Source organism: Gasterosteus aculeatus, chromosome 10 (assembly GCF_964276395.1).
Source record: "Gasterosteus aculeatus chromosome 10, fGasAcu3.hap1.1, whole genome shotgun sequence".
NCBI classification, from domain to species: domain Eukaryota; kingdom Metazoa; phylum Chordata; class Actinopteri; order Perciformes; family Gasterosteidae; genus Gasterosteus; species Gasterosteus aculeatus.
Window position 1 is genome coordinate 15479625 of NC_135697.1, and position 16561 is coordinate 15496185.

Genomic DNA, 16561 nt, shown 5'->3' on the forward strand with positions numbered 1-16561 from the left:
GTGCTTCTGTCAATCAAGTGGGTCTAATTACACGAGAAGCGGCGGCCTCGAGGAGCTCTGCGTGACGCCATTGTGCGTTTAATTATTTAAAGCTGCATTCGTGCTGGAATGGCGGACCTTGATGACACTGTATTCGATCTCAATTATTTCCGCCCAGTCAAAGTTTTGACTTTGTCTGGGAATATTTCGGGCATTTAAACAATCCTTACATGACCCCTGTTGGATTCTGCCCTCATTAGCAACCCGTAACTTGCACCAATTAAAGCACACAGCCAACTAAAAAAAAAAAGTGCATGAAAGATCTTTTCACGGCCGACTTTAAGGCGGACAAATGCCCATGCACGCCCCTCCCCCCCCCCCACACGCCTCCACGTACCGGCTCTCGCTGCGATGAGATGCGTCGTCCGACCGGCGTCCTGTGCGTTCAGGACCAGGTTCTTGGCGATCTTGGCGCCGAGTGCCTTGGCGTGGTAGAACTCGCGGGTCCTCTCCATGGGGTAGTTGGTCGGGTAGAGGCCACTGAACACCAGCGTCGTGCCCTCCAGCGTCTTGCCCTTCAGCTCCGGGGCGATCTTGCGGATGTCCGGCGTTTCGGCGGCCTCCTTCCTCAGGTAGGCCTCGTAGCGCGCGTAGTACTCCGCGTGGATCCTCTCCAGCACCTCCTCCAGGTAGATCAGGTGATCGTCCTGGTCGACGTCCTCCTCCTCCTCCTCCTCCTGCTGCTCCTCCTCCTCTTCGTCCTCCATGCTCTGGTCCAGAAGCTCCTCCCCCATGGTGACCCCGGATTGCTCGCTATTCTGCGACTCCGTCTCCGGCTCCGTCCTGTCCGAGCAGCCGTTTCCCAGCTCGGGGTCGGGGGGAAGAACTCCCGACGGTTCTGCCGCCTCGCGTCCGTTGTCCCCTTCACGCCGGCCTTCTTCGTCTCCGTCCCCGGCGCCCGGCGGGACTCCTTCCCGCCCGGGTTTCTTCGCCCGGCTCGACTTGGCTTCCCCGTCGCTCTCTGATGAGGGAGGCCTCTCGGCGGCGGAGTCGTTGTCGCTGTCGCTAGAAAGATCAAAGTCCAGGTTGTTGGACTCGTGGCTCGGCGCGGAGGAGCCGGCGCCGCCCTCCGCCTCCCGTGTCTCCAGTGTCCTGTTGCTTTCGTCTTCCTTCGCGAGCTTCCCGTCGCCCACCCGAGTTTCCCTCGCCGCCGCTGCCGCCCCAGGCTCCGCCTCTGACCCTCGACCCTTCCCCGACTCGTCCTCCTCCGCCTCTGTGAGGTGTGTCCGTTCGTTCGCCTGTGTTCCCTGAGAAGATGCCGCCGCCGCCGTGGACTCCTCCCTACCGGGAAGGAGGCTGGCGTCTTTCGCCCGTTTCCTGTCGCCGTTACTCTGCTCGTCGGCGTTCGGCGTCCCCGCGGCCTCTGCGCTCTCCGCCGGGCGACCCAACGGGCCTCCAGCTGGAACGAGACACATTAAAACAAACACATGAAGCCATAAACCCGGTGGGGGCTTGTGACAATCAGGACATTTTACATGTGGTTCCCCACCCGGACCACCACGGAGATAATGGAGCGCACACAAATAGTTTGACCACGTTTTAGCACCACGTCCATAGATACCCTCAAAAAAAAAAAAAAAAAAAAAAGTCTTTTAAATAAGCTGCTGCGACGTGTGAAACACAATGTAACCTGCCTGAGCAGTGATCATGCACGCAGCACAAATGCATTCTGGGAGGCCCGTCTTGGTAAGAACCTCCCTGACATTTCACACTAGTGCTTCAGCGGCTCCGGTTGCCCGCGTTTGGCCGACATCACGAGTCCCTCCGGTGCAAATGACTCAGTTTGAGCGCGAGATAAAATCTAGAGGACAGGACGACAATCACGCCGTGCATATCAGTAATGCGATAACGATCAACGGTCAAATGGCCGTGTCATGTGACACGGGTGGTTCCCTGTGAGTCACATGACTAATTAGCTCCCTTCAGCTCCAAAAGAAAACGTTTAAGTACATTGTTGAGCCGCTCGCTGCCTTTCATACATCAACATTGTGTCTAAAGCCTCTTGTGCAACTAAAAGAAATAAAAAGAAGAGAAATGCAGATTTAGTCAAACCCTTTATGTAAATGTGTAGTTGCCAGAACATATCAACTTATACTATTTGACTTGCAAAGCAGCAGTGGATTTGCTTAAGGGAGAACAAATTGTATTTACATGGGGTAAAATATGTTGGGGTTTTTTTGTGTCTTTTTTCCGACGGATCCACAACCCTCGGGCCGTCGCTGAGCCCGGCATCTGTTGAGCGCAGCCACGACTCGTCGGTAATTGACGTAACAGCCCGAGAGTGGGTGTAAATGAAGGGGTCCCTCCAAAAAGTCCCCGGGGAGACACACTGGCTGGCTCCGGCGATAATGAAGAGTAACGCGGCGAGCTCAGCGCGCAGAGGGGAAAGTACCGGCGCCCGTTGAGTCTCTCTCGTTCCCTCGACAGCTGCGTTTGATTCACGATGAGGTCGGCGGATCGAGGTGTGGAGGCTCATCGTGTAAACTGACGCCGCGGCGGTGCAGCGTTGATGACTATTTATCGCCTGTGTGATGAACGGCGTGACCGAGGACAGAGTCATCGCTTCGTTTATTGCACGGCGGGTCTGTTGAGACGAACGATGATCTTTGAGAGTATGACAGGCAGGAAGCGACCCGCAACCAACGGGCTAAAATGAGAAAACTATTCGAAGGAGTGACTGAAAACTTGACGGAGAAAAGGGTTTTTTTCAAGCCGCAGTTGGACGTTAATCGCTCGCTCACCAGCTGCTGCGGTAGAGGCGTCACAGCGTTGTCGTGGAAACATGCCGTCACTTTCCTCTCCTTTTTTCTTTAAATTTTTTAGCATCAATTGGTGAAATCAAATTTAGTCAGTTAAGAATCCTAATTTATAAATCATATATTTTATACCGACATGAATGTCTTCTGCATCAAGCGCATATTTAGAGAATATAAGACGTTGTAGCTAGCATCATAATTAATATAATTTCATCACAATAAAAATGTGTAATATCTGATATACTAGTGGGACTTAAAGTCTTGGTGTTCTCCAAATTTCAACAGCAGTGAGGCAATAAACAACGACCGAATCAAATCTTTCGTTGAATTTCTTAACGGTTTGCCCAGAATTTGTTACACTGGACTCGGTGTCCGTGAGACGCAGCGATGGACGCTCTGTGCCTCTGTCTGATTTGACAGCAGCCAATCAAAATCATAACGAAAACAAACACGGGGAGCGGAGCCCTGTGAGATGAAGGTGGACTCTGGAGCTGTCAGTGAAAACAAACAGCAGATGTGTTCGCTCCGAAATCAATCTGCTGTTGTGAAATCTGTTAATGAAACGACATCATAGTTGACCTTTAGAAGACCATGTGACCTATTTATGCAAATCAACACGCGTGAGAATCAGCACAGGCATTTTCCTCAATAAATAAAAGGAGAAATCAGTCAAAGCGGCTGTGCTTGTGTCGGACCACTTTGTCCATGACTTCAGCCCGTTATGTCCATTAAAAAGGTGCCTGAGGGGGGTGTAGAGACGCCTCGTGCACATCTGTGTTCTGTCTCCCCCCGCTGGGTCATCGTGACATACGGACGGTTTTCAGTTGGATGAAACTGCTCAGAGTGATTTCTTCATTAGCTTCTTGTGACACCAAAGAACAGAAATAAAGAGACAATAAAGTGCTGCACAAACTTCTGTCCGCTAATGGATTTAATTTCAACGTTTGCTCCTCTGGGTTTGTTTAAGCAAATAAATAAAACTGCAACTCAGACTACAACTAAAATGAAACAAAGCATATACATGTTCAAAATAAAACTCCCCACAGGTGTGAAAGAACCCGGACGCGTGTTGGCACGGTACCTTTCTTTGCCATCTGGGCTTCCCGCGACCCGGGGGGGGCGTTGATGTCCCCGGTGCCCTGGAAGTAGATGTATTTCTTCACGGTGATGAGATTTGGCGCGAACTTCCACACGTCCTCCCGGTCGTCGATTATGGAGACCATGGAGTCGCCGCACGGGAAAAGATTCCTGTGAGACAAACGGAATCCAGATGTGCAACGTGAGGCTGTTATTTATCTCTCTTTGGCTGCAGTGATGTCGCACTGACTCAGAGTGTGTTTGGCTATAACTATAGAACTACTATATATATATATATATATATATATATATATATATATATATATATATATATATATATATATAAATATCTCATTGCAGGGAGTTGCACCGTCAGCCGTTCAGCAGCGACACAGAGGGAGAATAATAGATGGCTCTTCCTCAAATCGCCGACAATCGAGAGACAGATTGTTCACAATAACAACGGCAGAAGCAAGGAAACAATTTGGACAAATTCACTGCTGCCAACATGCAGTGTGGATCCTCCACCAACTGTTTCGCCGCCACCCAGACGAGACACGCAGTGCGTCGCCGTCTCGTCGTGCTTCAACAGATGACACTGCAAATTCCCGCGGTACCTAAGATTTCCCGTCTTGGAGAAAGGGTCGATGCATTCATCCCTGGAAAGGATCCGATGAGAGAACAGCTTCTTTTCGGGATCCAGAAAACCTACAAAAATACATTTAAAAACAAAAAGGAGATTAAGGGGTGATGTGGAAAAAAAAAATGATCCCCATTCAACTTCCCCATTTGTATCGCCAAGATACAAACGCTACAGCGAACCACTAACAACCAAACTATCCTCTTATCAATAAAACAGCCCCTCTGTCCACTACCTTTCCCCTGGTGTATTCTGGTAGAATAAAGCCTTGGAAACCCTCTCAGGCTGTGGACAGAGCCCTGTGGACAAGAGACCGACCTCTTCCTCCGACCTTCAGGGCTCCGCGCTGAAGCCTGAAAGCGTTCCATCCCCATCGAGCCCCGTGTTAAGATGCCTTGTGAACAGCAGTAATTAACAAGCTTACAGCCTGGTACAAACAACGGTTTGACTCTATAAAGCTTATTTACCCCGATCATGACAACTGCACGGCTTTAATTGAGGCGCAGTAGGAGGCTAGCTGTTAGCATTTTGCTCTGCTGCGTGCAGCCATTAAACATTCACACCGTGCAGATAGAATAGTACTGGACCAAGGCCGCTTCTATTAAATACAGTACGATGAAGAAGTGCTCCAAGGACGCCAAAAAGACAGCATATAAACAAACAACCGCCGCTTCTGTATAATCAAGCCCTGAACTGCAAACTGCAACATTTTCATCTTAGAAGGTCGTATTAGTCAGCTACCAGAGGACTCAGCCGCTCGCAGATTTTTTGCATGTAAGCAGCCAGAGTGTTGTCACCGATCAGCCTGCTGATGACCCTCAGAGACGCTAGATGCTCAGCAGTGAGCCAGCATGCCATCAAACATGAGCAGACACTCCCCTCTCATGGACAGCAACAGGAGGTACAAGTGAAAGTCACATTTAGATACGAGGTTACGAGAGGCCGTTACCGGCGATGGTGTGTGCATAAAGGCGGCTCCCGAAGGTGAAGACGTGCAGCTCGTAGAGTTTGGCGATTTTCTCCAGGAACGCCTTGCAGTGCGGCCGCAGTCTCGTGTGGAGCATCGGGTCCCCTCGCCCGAGCTGGAAGTGGAAAATACCCTGAACGGGGAGAACAAGAGCGTCAACAACGCCGCCGCCATCGGTGAAATGCACAGATTTCAGAGCCTCAACACTTAAACAACTTAAAATATTTTGATCGTGAACTTTGGTTGGAACCACGCTGACGGGCTGAAAACTTTCAATTATAAGCATTTCCAAGAAATCCCCACTGAGCTTGTTTATAAAAGATGAATATTTTTTTTATGTGTTTTTCCAGTGAACACATGAAAGTGTAGGAGTGAAATGCTGACTGTCATACAGAGGGGGAACGATGCACCCAGTAGTTCACGTGAAGGAGATTAAAAGAGAGAGACGTTCTGATCCGGGGTGACTAGGGTTGCCAACCGTCCCGAATTGTCCGGGACATCCCGATTTATGGGTGATTCTGATATGTCCCGTCAGGGACAGCTCCAGTCTCATATTCCAATCACAGCCAATATATATATATATATATATATATATATATATATATTTTTTTTTTTTTAGACGGCCAATAATAGGCTTCTTTAAACGCGCCAAAAACTCACGCGACCGTTGCTATGGGACGCGGTTGTTGCTTGTTGGTGACAGTTTGTTTGAACTGGCCACTGGGAGGTGAGCGTTATCGTGTGTCAAAATGAGCAGTGAACCTTCAAAGAAAAAAAGACTTTGCAGCTATAAAAAAAGAACGGGAAGCCAAAATGTCATGGGTTAAAGCAGGAAAGCGTTTTGCACAGTATGCCGCCGATAAATTATCCATTAGCCATGGCGTGCCCCCCCGCGCACACCTGGAAAAAAAGTGTCCCTCTTTTGGGGTTGAGGAAGTTGGCAACCCTAGGGGTGACCGTGGAGAGGAGTGATGCTCTTGGATGATACCTTATTGGACATGCGCTGGCAGTGCTGCTCAGTGGTGTGGATCAGCGTCTGATCCAGATCCACCATCAGGACCAGCTTTCGGTTCCGGTGGAGCCTCTGCTGGTCTTCTCTTCCCAGCTCTTCTGCTTGCTTTCGAGAGGGAACAAAGATGAGGGATGAAATAACAGCGAATATGTGATGATACAGAATGTAAGGACAACGGAAAAAAACGTCCATGTATATTCCGATGGTAAATATTGCAATGGTCCACGACCATTTCACACAGATATTTTAGAAAGGGCATAACCATGACATATAAACATACATTTGATATGGCCTACTGGCCCATGGATCTCCGTCACATGACTCACCTCAGAGCTGACCATCAGCTCGGGGACACTGTGCACCATGGAGACGGTTGCTGTGGAGATGGGAGTTTGCTGGTTCCCATTTGTGCCTTGCAGCCTGAGAAGGATAAAAAAAGATGGTGTGAGTCACGTGCTTTGAGTATCTCTTAGCACCTTTAACACATCGGGGCTGAACCGAAAAGGGGCTTGTGTGAACACACTATTCATCAGCGCTTAGTACAGAAAATACAACAGTTGACAGCAAATGATTTGGGTTGTTGTTATCAGATTGCATGAAAAGAAGATTCCCGGCTGTAAAATATTTGTAATGTGCAATTCCTAATACAACTTCTCATGAAACATTAAAGCAACACTTTAACCTCACGGTCAACAACCTACTGGGACTTCTTTAAATCGATAAAAGCAGCTACAAATGCAGCTCGTCTCAGACTGACAGCTTTACATTCCACATCTCTATCAAACTGACACCTGGAGAGAGACGTTTATCACACTCGTATTCAACTCTCTGATCTCTGGTGCCCCCTGATGGTTTCTAACAATACAGAATCCCCCAGACACTTTGGGCCCGACTTGTATTTCGCCAGTTTGAATGGACAACAACATGACACCGTTAAAAAGATAGATTATTAAATATGGTGGGTGCCCGTGTGAAAATGTAAGCATTCATTTCAGGAATGTTCTTCAGGTCTGTGCGTCGTGAGGGTCATAGTGGGATCACAATATATATCATCATTAAACACAAGATTGAAAAGAAATTCATTTATAGGTACAACTAGTTTTTGGGGATTTCCTTACTGAGTCAGGTCTTGGCCACATTCAGCACATAAACCCTTCATTACTATTGGATGGCTGCATTCTTCTATTCTGACGACGACGCCCCTGAAAAAAAAAGAAAAAGAAATGTTACATTACATTTTACATTACAGGTCATTTAGCTGACGCTTTTATCCAAAGCGACTTAAATTGCATTTATAACCCATGGCTTTCTATTTTTGCCGGGGGAGCAATTAGGGGTTAGGTGTCTTGCTCAGGGACACTTGGGGCAGCCAGGGCTCGAACCACCAACCTTGCACCCTCTCTATCCTTAGTGTGAATGCGTGCTAATCAATAAACCAGTAATAATGCATTCGGTAGTCTCCTGTTTAGGCAGGATTCTCATTAGAAGAACATTTTCTTACGGCTTGCCAGGCGTAGGTGTAAATTCAATTAATTAGATGTTACATGATTTAGCGATTGAAGCTCATAGATTATCTGTCAACAACATGCTTTGAGTGACAGGAAAATGCAGAGTTTTAAAATGAGTTTTTTCTTGATCAATATCTGGGCCCAGAGCTGCTTTGTAACTAACAAAGTTGACCTATTGAGGAAAAGTTTTTTGCACGTTTCTTTTCCTTCTTCAGCTGAAAACTTATTAGTCACCTGTTTTTATATATAAAAAAGACCCATTTGACTGACATCTTTCTCATATTCTAATATATATTACAAACACTTTTATTGTTATATCGTGCAACCAGCACTGATTTACAGAGCCAGGAGCAGAAGTTTACAAGGGACACCTGAAGGCAGCACTTGTTTTCACTGGCGGGACAAAATTGGGCATCAGAGATGTACATTTTAATTATCGATACCAAATCAAATGTTTTAAACCTAATACACTAAGAAGCTGCTGAAAGGCACACATGACGCTAATTTGCGAGCAAGAGAAAACTGGGATGAAAATCGGCCGGTTCAAACTCAGTGGGACAGCAGCTACCTCGGGCCTGTCCTGTAACTGTCAAACTGACCCACCTGTGCGCTCAGTGCACGCGAGGGACGGATGCGTCAAGGCAAACAGAGCGAGGCAAGTCTTCACGTGATTGTGCCTTCAAAATAAAAGCGTAAACGTATTTTGGCGGTCAGCGTGACAGCAGGTTTATCGGACTTAAGAGCTAACAGTAATTACATGTAATGTTTGGTTACATTTGGCTAACGCGTGTTTGGTACGCGCACTGTACCCGAAACGGCTAAAACGCGCAGAGAAAAACAATCAAAAACAACACTATTTTATTTTGAAACGTCTGCTCGTTTGTTTTGACTGACTTGATGACCCGAGTGTCGGCGCGGCTAGCAAACAAGCTAACGTTGCCTAGCACGTATAGCAAGTTTAGCTCGTTAGCTTAGGAACGATACTCTACTGGGGAAGTCAACTGCGAGCAAAGCGGTACCAAGACTACAGCTGACACGTTGCCTGCGGCCGTACAGGAGGGGGGTACGCTAGCTAGCGGACTGACTCACCCGGGAGGTATGACTTGCCCTAGTTGACAGCATAGCTCCTTGACTACTCCGGAACGGTCCGATTTCACCTTTCTCTCCGGCTGCCTGGCAACCTCTGCCCCCTTCTCCGCGGGTATCGGAGCGCAGAGCGCTAGCACGGAGTCCAGGTTGACGTGGGAGCCGGGTTTGACTTTCCACTCCAGAAGCCGCAGAGGGAGAGCCCCCTTCGGCAAGCAGATGTCGGCCACCTGCACCGTGGGGCCCTGCTGCGCCGCCGCCGCCGCTGCTGCTGCTGCTGCTCCACCGCCGAAGCCGACACCTCTACCGCCGCCAGAATCTGCAGGAGGATCCGCCATCTGTTTCCGCGCTACCCCCTTTACTTTTCTGCAACGGTCCACTTTAAAACGTATCCAAAAGATCTCGCGGTGCCCGGTGTATCATTAAAACCCCGCGAACCCGTGTGCATCGAAGGGAGTTAAAACCAAACGTGCTGTCGGTTTTAAACGCGGTCTCTTCCAGTCAGCTACGTTTGCTCTTCCCGCCCGTAAACAGGAAAGCGCGACACTGCAGCGACACGGGTCGCTCCAGCATCCGGCGGACCACGCAGCCTGTTGCACGGAAACGCAAATTCCGGTATTTTACAAAATAAAATAAAAATAATAGTGTTAATAATGATAGTTCCAAACCCCCAAAAGTTTTGTTTATTTTAGTGGGTTTTGTCATCAGCGGCTACACGCGGACAATATTCTATGAAAGAGATCAATTTCAACAACCTCTGTAAAAAATCCAATAAAGCCAACATAGATCTTTATTTATTTTGTCTTTATTACAACTTTGCATAAACCTTGAGAACGTCTGAGCTCACAGGGACCAAAATACCTGATGCAAGATGCAACATAAAAATAATAATATTAAACCAGTCTCGTTTTGAGTTACTTACTTGTGAGTACCGCATTTATTATTGTACGCAATGGTTAATAATCTAAAGGGTATACTTTAACGTTGGCGTACGTCTAAGTTAATTAAGCTTTGCCGAAGGGAAGCATGTTTGTTTAATTGCACATGAGTCCTATATACCACCGTCATTGATTAACGTTAACGTTATGTCTGGGCAGTTGGAGTAGGACGAGAAGGGGACATGATGCATATCAATGAAAAGGAGGCGGTATTGAGTGAAACACTGCGTTTAATCGTATCATTCTGGTACCGCCTACCAGAGAGTCCACCGTCAAGATGGCTGTCTGCCCGCCCCACACGGCGCCTGGGAAACGTCAGCCAGCATTTGTGGTGTTGTCATCAAAAAGACACCTTCAAACGGACAGAGGCAATTATTCTACCAGTGAATGTCCTACTTTCTCTTCCTCAACTAAACTCTTGGGTCTGGACGGAGTATATAGTTGTACCTATGAGCAAAAAAATAATTAAAAAAGCATATGTCTGACGAACGGGATTAAAGCGAAGACGGAAGCTGGTAGGGGGGAACACTCCCGCCCTCTTTCTCGCCCTTCTTCTTGGGCATGCTAGCTGCCGGGTGACCGGGGAGGGGGCACCAATGGGTGCACCGATTGGGTACATTACCTGAAAGGGCAAGTTGGACGCTAAATAGCCATTGTGAGCACAGATATTTCATTATTCCACATGGCAGGAGAGACCACGCGGGCGGTAAATAACTCTTTCTTAAATCGTAATTTTAGCTCGTTTTGTTTTTAGCATTAGCCCGAAGTTAGCAAGTTGCCCCGGCAGGTCTCCGTAACTTTAAATGTAAGGTCAGCGTTATTGTTCACGTTAGTGACATAAAACAACCAACTTATTAAACGGGTTAAGGAGTAGAAGCCTTATTGGTGTGTAAAAGACACACTGGCCACGTCGGCAACTTACCGGCGTATCGTTCAACTAACTGGACGTGTTGTGGTTACAAAACTGCAATATTCCGTTATTATCTGCAGCTATAATGTAAGCTGACATAACTTAACGCTAGCTAGCAACACGAGCCTCTTATACACGTTTCATCATATGCTTCACGTTGAGGTGGAGAGTGACGGGAAGCGTGTTGATGTTTCGGTGCTCAGGTCCCTGACATCACTGTTATCTCAGCATCAATTTGTCAGCAGCGGAGACATTTTGTCCCCCAGCTGTGGACAGCGAACACAAACAAACCAAGTCCCCCGGCTGGTCGTATTGGCCTTGATCTAGACCCCGTCCCTCTCTCTCATCACACACACACACACACACACACAAATACACAATCCCCTGCTGTTACTCAACTCCATATTATCTGTGTGTGTGTCTGTACACATGTGTATGAGTCAGATCTTTAATCTACTTTGGCTTCTCGTGCTTTTAAGTCTCAGGAAGGGAACAATCTACCTCAATAACTTACCCAACTACCGGGCAAAGTCCATCAGAAAGAGCTCTGCGTGCTAAAGGACATGAATACTTGATCAATCCAGTCAGTCAGGCGATGAAAAAGAGTGAAGAAGCAAGTGAAAGTCAAACAACAAGTTCCTTACAACCTGCTTTATACTCCTCACACAAATGTATTTGTGTTTTGGACTGAAGGTCGGAGTGATTATCCATTTTAACCGGGATATTAATCTGCAGATCAAGCCATGACTGATATTGAACAGTAACCGGCGTCCAAGTAAGATGATTACTGAAGCACCTTCAAAAACATCAACAGCGTACAAATCAATGAACAAGAAAAGGTTCAAATAATCCACATCATAGTAATGATTATAGTTTAGAATAGTAACGCATGAAAAAAACGCCTTGCCTCTCTTTCTCGGAGCTGCACTGTGTCTGCAACCAATTTTTATTAACTTTTAATATTTACATTACATGTTAGTCTAGCTGACGCTTTTATCCAAAAGCGACTCACAATAAGAGCATTTCAACCATAAGGACACAAACTCAGAAGAACAAGAAAGTGCAATTTTTTCAAATAAGCTGATTTACTACTCGCTATAGATAAGTGCCATTATACGTACAACTTAAGTGCTACAATTTAGCCTGCAATTGCAATGTGATGAGTCTCTCATGTGAGCCAATGATTCTGAACTGCAACTGTTGACGATCGCAGGCTTTTTACGTGGTGGGGAACATGGGACGCTCCAGATGTTCCAGTAAATCAGATGTTTCTGAACCTTCCAGTAATGATTCACAGTTCAATGGTTGACAATCGGATGTCTGACAACGATCATGTGTCTCTCCTCCCCCCCCCCCTTTCTTTAGTTAAAGTTGTGTCACCATCACATGGCTCTGCTCCGAAGATGTGCACGTCCCGGCGCAGCGCTCCAAAGAAACAGACCCTTCGGCTCACTGAGGTAGCGGCCGGGCCGCCGTCTCCCACTGGCTCCCGTCCACGCCGATGTTTCCGTCTCGATGAACTGATTGTCTTCCTGCCCTTAGGGAAGGAAAGCGCAGGGGCCTGTTATGGAAGACGCTTGTCGGCGTCTCGGTCGGCCTCCCCGTGGCGGCGGGCGTCCAGTACGCCGTCTCCGACCCCAGCGACCGGAGGAGGACGAAGGTTTTGATCGAAGGATTCGGTCGCTTCTGCAGGTTTGGGATGAAATCCTTGAACGCGTCCTGCACCGGTTTTGCAGAAAAGAGCCAGTGATTGTTAACGTGAGAACATCATAAGCTACCCGACCGTCTGCTTATGGACTTTCATATACGTGTACATGTTTAAAAGCTGTTCCTGCCTGAATTCCCCGCACTCGGGTACACGGCCAACTGATACCCTGCTAGTCAATCACGAGATGAAACCCTGAGTCATATGACCAAAAATCCATGCCTCGTGTCTGTGTGTCCTCAGGTGTCTCTCTGTGGGAATGCTGATCTCTGTGGATTACTGGTGGACCAGTAACGTGGCTCTCCGGGGCCGAGACGAGGTAAGTTCTCCAACCACTTCGTGATCAGTCTGATGATCACGACCTCCCCTCGCAACCGCAGGGCGGCTCTTCTCAAGCACGTTCGAGGAGTTCGAACTTGCGCGACAGTAAACTCCAATTGCATCAAACGTCACTTAGAAATATGAACATTTTCAATGGGAATCACACAAACTGTAGTGAGCGTTTTTAATTCACTGTTCACAATGCTGTTACGCTTTTGATCAGCTTTTGGTATCATTAAGGGGTCATTTGTGACTTTTTATAATAAAAAATGAAATTTAGTCTCTTATAAACATTGGTGCAATTGAATCCAACCCAAAAGACTGCGTGACGTATCCATCACAATGCCAGCGGTCAGCACCGGGGATTGACGGGCTCATGGACCCGGCTTAAAAAAAATGCCCCAAAAACAGAATAGAGAATCGGATACCTGGTCGGCTGTTGGTCCCAGATGTACTTGCGTTCCGCCCTCTGGCGCTGTGGGTGTACAATCACGTCTCCGCCTCCCTCCCCCCGCTAGAGCAGCCCATCCTACTTGGCCGAGATGTCAGCGTGCCACCAAAGGGCGGCGGACTGCATGGTGGAAGGAGCCCTCAGCAACGGAGGGATTTACATCAAGCTCGGCCAGGGTCTGTGTTCCTTTAACCACCTGCTGCCCCCCGAGTACATCCGCACCCTGCAAGTGCTGGAAGACAAGGCCTTGAACCGCAGGAGCAAAGAGGTGAGCAGCCGCCGCCGCCGCCGCCGCCGAGACCCGGCGGGGCGCGCGGCTCGGCCTGAAATGTCTCTGTGTCTGCACCAGGTGGACGCCCTCTTCAGGGAAGACTTCGACAAGACCCCCGAGCAGATTTTCAAAGAGTTCAACTACGAGCCCATCGCCGCCGCCAGCCTGGCCCAGGTCCACAAGGCGGAGCTGTTCGACGGGACACCGGTCGCCGTGAAGGTGAGCGCCACCTCGATCCCGCGCTGTAAGTCCCCTCTTGCTGTTTTCGGGAGGTGGTACATCCATTGTTTTTAAAAAATTCCGGTGCCCACAGGTGCAGTACATCGACCTCAGGGATCGCTTCGACGGGGATATCAGAACATTAGAGATCCTGCTGGATGTTGTGAAATTCATGCACCCCAGCTTTGGATTCCGATGGGTTCTCAAGGTCAAAAGAGTTTCTAACCCGTTTAACCTGCCAGTATTTACACGCCTGTGTCTCCCTCCCACGGTTATTGATTCCTGCTTCTTAACCAGGACCTGAAGGGGACACTGAGTCAAGAGCTGGATTTTGAGAACGAGGCCAAGAATTCCGAGAGGTGCGCAGAGGAGCTGAAACACTTCAGTTTTGTTGTGGTACCCAAAGTCTTCTGGGAGCAAACCAGCAAGGTGAGGTGGCGCTCCGAGGTAGAAAGCGACCGGGTGTCGGATCTTTCCCCCGGCTAAAGCTTTTTCTCTCTCCCCAACCCGAAGAGGGTGTTGACGGCGGAGTTCTGCAACGGGTGCAAAATCAACGACGTGGAGGAAATTAGAAGACAGGGATTGAGTTTGAAAGACGTGAGCTGGTGCACCCGACACGGCCGCTGACATTCAGAGGGGGGGTGGGGGGGGGGGTCACTGAAACGCCTCATCGAATGTTCGCTTTGCAGACCGCCGATAAGCTGATCCGAACGTTCGCCGAGCAAATATTCTACACCGGCTTCATCCACGCCGACCCTCATCCTGGAAACGGTGAGCACACCCCTAAAGGATGATGTCATCGTTGGTGTTTAGCATCAGTAACATCTCTCTGGCTCTCCCCAATCCTTCCGTCCCTGAGACATCTTCCTTTCCCTCAGTCTGTTGAAGAGGACACCGGCGGTAGAGGCAGTTATTGTTACTGATGGATTCTTTTTGTCTGCAGTTCTGGTGAGACGAGGTCCTGACAAGAAGGCCGAGCTGGTGCTGTTGGACCACGGCTTGTACGAGTTCCTCAGCCAGCGGTGAGGCTCTTCGGCTTCGTGCAGTGACCTGAGAACGTTTATCCGTGAGCTCTAACGCTGACATTTTTAATAAAATGTGTTCCTTAGTGACAGAGCGGCCCTCTGCAAGCTGTGGCGGTCCATAGTCCTCAGAGACGAGGCCGCAATGGAGAAGTACTCCAGAGCGCTCGGAGTCAAAGGTGGGCACACCGTTTTGTTTGGCTATCAAAATGAAATCCTCTGGGGAAATCGCATTGCGACTGACCGCCCGATCTCGTGTCCCGGCCGGCCGCGCAGAGTACCTGCTCTTCTGCGAGATGCTGCTGCAGCGACCCATCGACATGCGGGAGCTCGGCCTGTCCAACATCCTGAGCCGGGAGGAGACCAGCTACATGCGGCAGATGGCCAGCGAGCGCTTCGACGGCGTCATGCAGGTGCTGAAGTCGATGCCGCGGCCCATGCTGCTCGTGTTCCGCAACATCAACACGGTGCGCAGCATCAACATCACGCTGGGAGCGCCGGTGGACCGCTACTTCGTCATGGCCAAGAGGTCAGTGTTCAGCGCCATTCAGCATCTGAAGGATGATGCTGGGCGACGCTTCTTCTGCCTCCGTACCGGATCGATGGCAGAAACGCGCGGCCCCAATTATTCGCCTATTGTTAAGACAACAACATGGAGAGATACGTTTCCAGGTGGAAAACGTGCAGGAGGCTGTTTGTAGGAAAGCTCACAGCACGTTGTCGAGCATGTTTGAGTCTCTGCTTGATGGAGACGGCGTCCCTCTTGTGCTGCAGTGCGGTGCGCGGCTGGGGGAAGATTCAGGCGGCGAGGACGGGGCTGCTGCCCAGGCTCTGGCTCTTCCGCTGGGTGAGGACGACATGGGAGGGCCTGAAGTTCCAACTGGCTTTAAGGTGAACATATAGAACGCAAGCGATGCCCTGTGATTGACTCCGCTCGAGGTGACGGTGATGATTATTCTTCCCTTCGACAGATGGGAGATGGCGGCGATGAGTCTGACGCGGTCCCTCGTGGGCCTGCTGTCCTACTTCGGTCTCGTATCTCTAGACGCAGACGTGTACGACTACCTGAGGTAGCGGACAATAAAGACCGTTTCTAAGCAAAGTCGATGCAATCCAAGGGGAGAGAGCTGTCCCTCCCCCCCTCCCTCACCTCCTCCCTCACCCCTCACCTCCTCCCATAGTAATGGTGCTGCTCACATTTGCACGAGGCTTCAACACCAAATGGACCGGGACTCTGTGGCTTCAGGTGTCACGGCTGACACCAAACTCACTTCAGTGACTCTGGACTCACCAGAGCTTCAAACTTTAGAGCTGACTGGACTTTAATTCACTTGTGGTTTTTTTAAGTGTCATTTTAAGACTCTGGAGAAAGAATCTAGGACAGCAAATGCTTTTATAAATGTTTTAACTGGTTTGTTTTAAAGGAATCTTTGCGCCGTCAAATGAAATCAATGGTTTCTGAGCGACGGCAGGAACCTCTTGCGTGTCGGTGTTTTGGCCGCATTTCTTCAGTCAGAGGAACAGTCCAGTGCCATCGAACCAAATCATTTTAAAGATTTAAACAATGCTAATAAAATGTTCTACCTCCTTCAATACAGGTACTTGTGTCTTACAGTTAAATAACGCACACACACACTCC

The 16561-nt window shown here is 48.9% G+C and overlaps 2 protein-coding genes across 7 annotated transcripts in view; one reads left to right on the plus strand and one right to left on the minus strand.

The window, feature by feature from the left end:
* The window catches only part of ctdp1 (CTD (carboxy-terminal domain, RNA polymerase II, polypeptide A) phosphatase, subunit 1), a 31444-nt gene extending 21803 nt beyond the window's left edge, over positions 1–9641 (minus strand). Inside the window, exons 1-8 of the mRNA XM_040188402.2 lie at positions 9089–9641; positions 7610–7693; positions 6818–6911; positions 6468–6596; positions 5462–5612; positions 4490–4580; positions 3877–4043; positions 377–1438 (exon numbers count right to left, since the gene is read on the minus strand). Of these exons, the coding sequence (XP_040044336.2) occupies positions 377–1438; positions 3877–4043; positions 4490–4580; positions 5462–5612; positions 6468–6596; positions 6818–6911; positions 7610–7693; positions 9089–9423 (2113 nt within the window). The 5' untranslated portion in view covers positions 9424–9641. The remainder of the gene's footprint in view (positions 1–376; positions 1439–3876; positions 4044–4489; positions 4581–5461; positions 5613–6467; positions 6597–6817; positions 6912–7609; positions 7694–9088) is intronic.
* Positions 8973–16515, plus strand: adck5 (aarF domain containing kinase 5). 6 transcript variants are annotated; one of them, XM_040188406.2, is made up of 16 exons: positions 10571–10729; positions 11627–11708; positions 12299–12390; positions 12476–12625; positions 12882–12957; positions 13478–13678; positions 13760–13900; positions 13995–14108; positions 14198–14329; positions 14414–14497; positions 14590–14671; positions 14844–14922; positions 15010–15101; positions 15199–15451; positions 15697–15813; positions 15894–16515. In XM_040188406.2, exons 3-16 carry the CDS (start codon positions 12320–12322, stop codon positions 15994–15996), a joined length of 1695 nt encoding a protein of 564 aa, XP_040044340.1. In that variant the 5' UTR covers positions 10571–10729; positions 11627–11708; positions 12299–12319; the 3' UTR covers positions 15997–16515. The 6 variants fall into 6 exon arrangements, with proteins under 6 accessions (XP_040044341.1, XP_077937083.1, XP_040044337.1 ...); XM_040188407.2 differs by lacking the exons at positions 10571–10729; positions 11627–11708 and adding an exon at positions 8973–9700; XM_040188403.2 differs by lacking the exon at positions 11627–11708 and having other exon boundaries at positions 10569–10729.
* The last annotated feature ends 46 nt before the right edge of the window (positions 16516–16561 follow it).